Genomic DNA, 7755 nt, shown 5'->3' on the forward strand with positions numbered 1-7755 from the left:
CATCATTAATGTTTCTATCTGTCTCCCCTTCTCCCTTCCTCTCTGAAATAAATAAAAATATATTTTAAAAAATGCCTTCATAGAAAAGTTTAACCTTGAAGTGATTCTAGAAATTTGATTAAATATTTGCTCAGCAATGGGGATGATGGTTGAGGGGTGGGTGTGCAGAAAGGGATGAGATTCCAGGCCTCAGTCTCCACCATCTTCATTGATGAGAAAACCGCTCTAGTGTCCAGGGGACTGATTTTTGTAGTGGTTACTGGGCATCCTGGGGAGAAGAGGCTACAGAGGTGGCCTGTGGTCATACCATGGAGGGTTACTGTGTCATGGGAAGGAGTTTGATTCTTTCTCCTGCAGGCCCCACATGTGCCTCTAAGGTGGTAAGCACCTTCTCCATCCAACTTGCAACCCATAAGCTCTCAATCAACCATAGGAGATACTGAGAGGCTACTCACCTTGTAACGGGACAGTCAAGGCAGTTTTCCTGGGTCGGCCCCCAGCACTTGGCACATGAGGCTTCACAGATCTGGCAGTGGCCATGCTCATCAACGTATTCTCCTGGGGAACAAAATGCAGTTGTTTACCTCATTTCTACATGGCAGTTGTTTCCTGGGCTGTCAGTCTGAGAGCAGCCAGATCTGTCTGTGGCTGCCTGAAAGCCATGGAGACAACCCAGAGAGAAGAGACCTTGAATGGCTTCAGTTGCCAGTCCTAAATCCTGACCTTATAATAACAACTGCTCCTCTCCCAGAGGCCCTGAAAGTTGGAACCTGAAAAAGTTATGAGGCAATGACATAATTTTGAATCTAGTCAAAATGTGTTACAAATTTTATAAGTAGAGAGAAGTCAAGGGGGCTTCCGACAGGATCCCTTCACTGAGCTCCTACTGACTTCCCTGTGTAAGGCTGAAGGCTTATGGGCCACAGAGACCCCAGTATAGCTTTGGTTCAAGTCAAGAAGCAAACTGGACCCACCTAGGTCCTGTCTCATCACTCTGGGAAGGATTGTGATTACTTGTCAAGAAAGGGAGTTGAAGCTTGGCTGACATTGGACAGATGTCAGCTGCATCTCACCCTGAAAGAGTAACAGTGAAGAGATAGCCAGAGAATTCTTCATTTAATTGGAAAGCTTATCCTTCCCAAGGAAAAACACAACATGGCCTTTCCACAGAAGCAAGTCCAGCCTCACCAACTTCTTGTAAACATTTAAGAAATTATTCCCACAGCAATGGCGGTAGAGAGAGGTGAACCCTCATTGAAGGTGATAATCCAGTGATAGGTCTGTGGCTCATTGGATTCAACCCTCTACTCACACTACACTCATTCTCTGCTCCCATTGTCTTACAAGAAATTGACTGAAAAGAAACTGAAATTCTTTTACTCTGATCCAGAGACCCACTTTGTATGGTTTAGAAAGAGATCATGCTTAGAAACTTCAGATTTCAGCAGAGTCACAACCTTCACTTGCCTCCCACACCAACTTTCATAGCCCTGTAAGCATGTCTGAACATTGTCAATCTGAGATCAGACAGAGCAGTGAGGTAGCAGGACTCACCAATGGTTTATTTATTTATTAATTAAAATTTTTATTTATTAAATTGGGGTGACGTTGGTCAATATAAACATATAGATTTCATGTGTGAGTTTCTGTGTTACAAGATCTGTATATTGCACCATGTCCCCACCACTCAAAGTCAAATCTTTCCCTGCTACCTTATTTTAGGGCCCCCTTCTTCCTCTACCCTCTTCTCTATGGCAACCACCACACTGCTGTTTGTGTTCATAAGTTTCAGTTTTATATCTCACATATGAGTGAAATCATATGGTTCTTAGCTTTTTCTGTCTGACTTATTTTACTGAGCATAATGTTCTCAAGGTCCGTCCATGTTGTTGCAATTGGTGCTATTTTGTCATTTCTTATGGCTGAGGAGTATTCTATTGTGTATATGTACCACATATCTATCGTTTAATCAAGTGGTGTTATTGGAACTCCAAGATTCGCTCCCTGATTTATTTTAACTGTATGGGAAAAAAAAAACAAGCCCTGGAAACATAGATGACTGGTTACGAATAGAGGGAAGTCTACTTCTCTGCCTTTCCCCGTAATTTTACTGAATTAGTACAGTTGGGTAAGGTAAACTTATATCTATAAGTCGTCTACTTGCTGGCACTAAACTACAAAAATGAGTGAGATTTAGAGTGAGTCACCAGTGGGGTCAAAACATGCAAATAGGCAAGTTGTTCACTGCACAAGGTACCTGCCTAAATGGTCACGTGGAGTTGGAAATCCATCCCATGTTGATTGCACCAAGCCATGAAAATGTGTTGGCTGCCTCTTTCTCTAAAGGGGGTGCCTTTCACTAATTCACACAAAGATGTCAGAACAGATCAGTTGGTAATCAGTCCCAAAGCAGAAAAAGAACCTGGACTTCTGTCTAATAGGAGTGTTGATATCAATATAGGTATCATCTTCTACCTATTCTACCTCTTAATTATTGCCCTTGTGCAACCTCTTCTACTTTTGTCAGAAAGCACAACAAATTCAACAGTATTATTATCAATCCAGGCACCAGCAAGATAAAGAGCAGAGAATCTGGGGCAGACTTCGTAGGAGCAAGTAGATCTTGCCTACATTGCCAATGCTAATAATTTGTGTTGGATGATAGCTATGTATCTTTGAAAATATATGTACTGAGTGGAACAGGTATGGGGAAGGGTCACAGAGGCTTCTAAAGCCAAAGAAAATGTTTTCTAGAGAAATATAGATCATAGCTTGTTCATTCATTTTTTCATTCCATGTATATTTTTTGAACACTTATGTACCAGGCACTAGGTAAAATTTAGAGATATACAAATTAAAAAGACCCTGCTCTTGGGTTCTCAAAGGTATTTTATAAGAATGATTTGTTCCCTAGCTGGTTTGGCTCAGTGGATAGAGCATCAGCCTGCAAACTAAAGGGTCCTGGATTTGATTTCAGTCAAGGACACATCCCCGGGTTGTGAGCTCAATTCCCAGTAGGGGGCATGCAGGAGGCAGCCGATCGGTGATTTTCTCTCAATGTTTCTCTCTCTGAAATCAATAAAAATATATTTTTTAAAAATAATGATTTTTAAGGAGATAATTATAATCTAAATGCTGGCTAGGAGACTTCGCCTTCCTTGGACAGTCTAAAATAGAAGAGCAAGGGCATACACTGGACTCTCCTAGACTTAGAGGCAAAGACTGTTATTTTACCTTGACATTGGTGCCTATAAAATCGGACACAGTGGTTTGGTTGTCCTAAATCTCGCCACCCATCCACCTTAATCTTCACGGTGTATTAGAACCAATGCTAGGGTGGGATTTTAAAGTAAATACACCTTGCTCTGCTAAATCAAGTGCTTCTTAGATGGTTCTGAGAGTTATGTCATATTTACACCCAAAGCCGCCTCTGTAGTTAGATGAATCATGGCTAGGTCAAGCAAGGGTTATTGGGATTTTACTGTGGAAATTTTCAATTCCCCTATGTCTTTTGTTTTTCTCTTCCTTAAGTTCCATAAGCCAGTATGTGGCACTGATACCCTGGCCTCATGTTTTCTTGATCTGCTCAACTATCATGGCCTCTGTTGGCACTCACATAGATATAATCACCTGAGATATAATCATCTCTTGGAATTGCCCCAACTCTGAGATTTCAAATACCCCCTCCAAACACAACCTTCTTATGCCCCACTATGCTAAGCTTACCCTTTTTGATCATCCTTTCATTCATCTTTGTATTTTCCTCTTGCATTTCTCACTGTAGTTGGTTCAAAGCTTTTCAAGACTCGGGTTCCACCCATTCTTTCTCAGAAGGTGACCTCACTATCTAATTTGTTGATAAGATACTGAGTTTCCCCAGCATCCTTTGTCTCAGTGTCAAAGTTCCTTTCTATCTTCTCCTTGACTGTTCATTTGTCTCCTGTTTCTGAGGAAGATGTCTCTCCTCCTGGCCATTGGCAACCCTCAATCTAGTGCTCATAATCTTTCCTTGGGATATTTCTCCACCAGGATCTCTGTCTTCAATCTTTTCCTCCACATTTGCCATTATCCTCTGACCTACAAAAAGTTCTCCTCAACCTAAAACCTTCCCAAGCATTTTTCTTCTTGGGTAAGTGATCCTTAAAAGATGTTTTTGCCTCCTACCATTTGGAAACAAAATGGAGACAACCTCATAACCTTGAAGCTTATGTAAGCAAGTCAGCGTAGGACAGCTTGAACCACACCTCTCTCAAGTCTGCATGCCTCTTAACTTTAGAGCAAACTCTGGCTTTATAACAGATGAGAATAAAAGGACCTGTCTGATTTTCATATTTATGTGGATGTCCAATTAGTTATATAAACAACTGCCCCCAGCCCTTGCAGGCACAAGTGTCCTACTGCACATTTGAAACAAACAAAAAAGCCAGATTCCAAGGACATAGTGAAGATGCCTTTTTTTTGGTTGTTGGAGCAGCAAATTCTTTTCATCTGTCTTGGTTGCACAATGAAGCTCAATGTTTATGACAGGAATGATATACAAAATTTTTTTAAAGTCATAGCACAGACGTCGTGGTCCAATATTTTGTTCTCCATCTCATCCTACAAGCTCTCCTTTCTAGTGTCTTCATCCATTATTATTATGTCCAAGTTATCTTTCTCCTGTGATCAAAAGTGTTTCCTCTTTTAGTTTCTGTTTCATCTCATCCTATAATAGTTCAAAAAACATTGAAGTAGTGTCTCATGAGCAATGCTATCTCAAATGTTGAAGACACAACTTAAAAAATTAATAGTTGTAAATTAAAAAATTTACAAGTTAGTGGTATACTCTGCTTGATCCACCTCCTGAGAACATTACAGCATGTGTTTGTGTTAATGAGTCTAAGTTACAAATAAACTTTACAAAATCACCCAGATTAATCAAGCATTTATTATATCATGCACAGCTACTAAACAAAGTTGAGAATAACATAACATAATAAAGAGCTCACCTACCCAGAAGGGCTTCATTTCTCTTCAGAAATGCTATGCTTTCTTTTGTATCTCATAATATTTATTTGAGTCAAATTTATTGTAGAGTTTAAGCAAATAAATATATAAACTAAATAAATCAATAAACACTTAGGTTAGTATATTATGATGTGAATCTAAAACACTGTTTTTAGCAAGGGTGATTGGTAATAGAAGATGGGAGGAACATTTGAAGAGAAATTAGTCATTTGGATTTTTTTTAAGAGAGAGAGAGAGAGATAAAGAAAACATTGATCGTCTGCCTCCCTCACTTGCCCTACTGGGAAATGAGCCCACAACCCCAGGCATGTACTCTGACTGGAATCAAACCATGACTGCCTGGTTCATAGGTGGATGCTCACTGGCAAACATGAAGCTTTATACAAAAAGGCCATCCATTGATGGCTAACATCTTTACTTAAAAGCCTATACCAGTGATTTTTCAACCTTTTTCATCTCATGGCACAGATAAATTAATTACTAAAATTCTCCAGCATACCAAAAAATGTATTTTTTGCTGTTCTGACAACAAAAAAGGTATAATTTTGATTATTTACACCTGACAGCTATTGGCTGTTGTTGTTGTTTTGTTTGTTTGTTTTTGTTTTTTGTTTTGTTTTTTTACAATCTAAGGGAAAAGAGGTCATTTGCCCCTGACTAGTTAGGTATTGTGCATTTTAAAAATTCTTGGGGCACATCAGTTGAAAATCACTGGTCTACACAATTATTCAGCCTTAAAAAGGAAGGACATCCTGACACATGCTATGCCATGTACAAACCTGGAAGAAATTTTGCTAAATGAAATAAACCAATCACATGAGGACAAATATTTCCTGATTCCATTCATTTGAAGTGCTTAGAGTAGTCAAATTCAGTGGGACAGAAAGCAGAATGGTGGTTGCCAGGGCTTGGAGGGGAGGGGGGATTGGGTGGATACTGCTTAACGAGTACAAAGTTTCAGCTGGAGAAGATGAAAACGTTCTGGAAATGGATGATGACAATAGTTGCACTGCAGCGTGAATGTAATTAATGCCATGGAACTGTAGGGTTAAAATGGTAAATTTTATGTTATGAATATTTTACTACAATTAAAACAAGTCTACATGATGAGTTTCTTCCTTTACAGGCCAAGATTGTCTGCCCTTTGGGGATGGGTCCGAAGAACACCAACATCTTGGGGAGCCAATTTGTTTAACTGAGGCTCAGGAGACCTCCTGTGAGAATAGAACTAAATGAGTAAGTGTATAAGGCTTGTGATAATGGAGAGGTCGGCAGATGGAACACTGTGCTGTTTCTTTTCATCAGCATCGATAAAGGAAGAATGAACATTAAACAGCTAGAGTGGGGGAATCTGGGGCGACGGCTTTTCTATCTCAGCCTCTCAACAACCACTTCCCCTTTTCCTCCCCCACAGGGTTTTCTGATTGCCAGGACATCTTTCTTAATCTCAATGCTTTTTCATTCTTAGGTGCTAGGGCTCACTGGTGGGCAGGTGCCCCAAAACTCTACGCTGGCGCCAGCATAGGTTGGCATTCCATCAAAAAAGGTTGTATTGAATAGTTGTGGGTCCAACACACTTGTAAATGTTTAGCTTACTTCAGTCTGCACTTTGTCAAAGGTCAAGGAATTAAGAGCTGATCCTTTGCATTTCCACTGTTATTTTGGGCCTTGACCTCTATCACGCTGCTCAAAAAATATATCTGACATGAAGTCTTGGCCAATACACCTGGCCTAACCTGTGAGGGTCAGAGATTGAGCATCGTGACCTATGAACGAGGAGGTCACAGTTCAATTCACCGTCACACGCCCGGGTTTTGGGCTCAATCCCCAGTAGGGGGCATGCAGGAGGCAGCCAATCAATGATTCTCTCTCATCATTGATATTTCTATTTCTTGCTCCCTCTCCCTTTCTCTATAAAAATCAATAAAAGCATATTGTTTAAAAATACACCCGAATACAGCAGTGATGTAGCAATCACACAGGCTCCCATTCACTGACACCTACCATGTTACAAATGCCATTCTATGTAATGTTTAATTTAAACAACAGCCCCCTTTACAAATGAGAAACTGAGGTTCAGAGACGTGAATCTTACATGAATTCATTCAACTAGGCAAGGGACAGAGTTAGGCTGTCACGTGGTACGGATTCACTTCCGCATTGGTTCTCCAAGCAGCTTTGCTAGTTATAAAAAGACAGCACTGAGCACATGTCTTATCTAAACCACTTGGTGAGGTAAGGGTATCAAAGGGAATTCATTGTGAAAACAGATGAACTTTGAGCAGGCTTATTGCGCAAAGCAGATTTACTCAATGATTGAATATGCCCTCCAAATATGTGTTTTGTCTGGTAAAATGGCTTGCCTGGCAAAATTGCCATTGATTAAAAGGCAGTTATATTTATCAAAGTGAGGTTTTACCAGCTGCTTGTTCTGTCTACTAGGTTAGAAACTCCTAAGAGGAACCCCAAAATGGTGTGTTTTATTTTTTGAATGAATATAATTAATTGGAGCTCTGCACAAGGATTTTCTGCTTAAGTGCTGTCTGCAAACAAAATAAATTAGCTCTTCAGAAATAACTTACCAGAATTATAGTTGCCTCTTTCTGGTCCCCCAATTTATATGAAAATCTAGTAGAGATGAATTGGTTCCCATATATCTGGTCCTCAAGAGAATTTTACATTGCCTCTGTGTTAGTGATGAGTCATTCTAAGTCTTAGCTTAAGGATGCTGAAATTAAAAAGGTGCTG

The 7755-nt window shown here is 40.0% G+C and overlaps 1 protein-coding gene across 1 annotated transcript in view; it reads right to left on the bottom strand.

Moving 5' to 3' along the window:
- The window catches only part of PCSK5 (proprotein convertase subtilisin/kexin type 5), a 416138-nt gene that overhangs the window by 95028 nt on the left and 313355 nt on the right, over positions 1-7755 (bottom strand). Inside the window, exon 21 of the mRNA XM_006776508.2 lies at positions 456-558. Coding sequence (XP_006776571.2) covers positions 456-558 — 103 coding nt within the window. The remainder of the gene's footprint in view (positions 1-455; positions 559-7755) is intronic.

The sequence above is a fragment of the Myotis davidii genome, unplaced genomic scaffold (assembly GCF_000327345.1).
Source record: "Myotis davidii unplaced genomic scaffold, ASM32734v1 scaffold228, whole genome shotgun sequence".
Lineage (NCBI taxonomy): Eukaryota > Metazoa > Chordata > Mammalia > Chiroptera > Vespertilionidae > Myotis > Myotis davidii.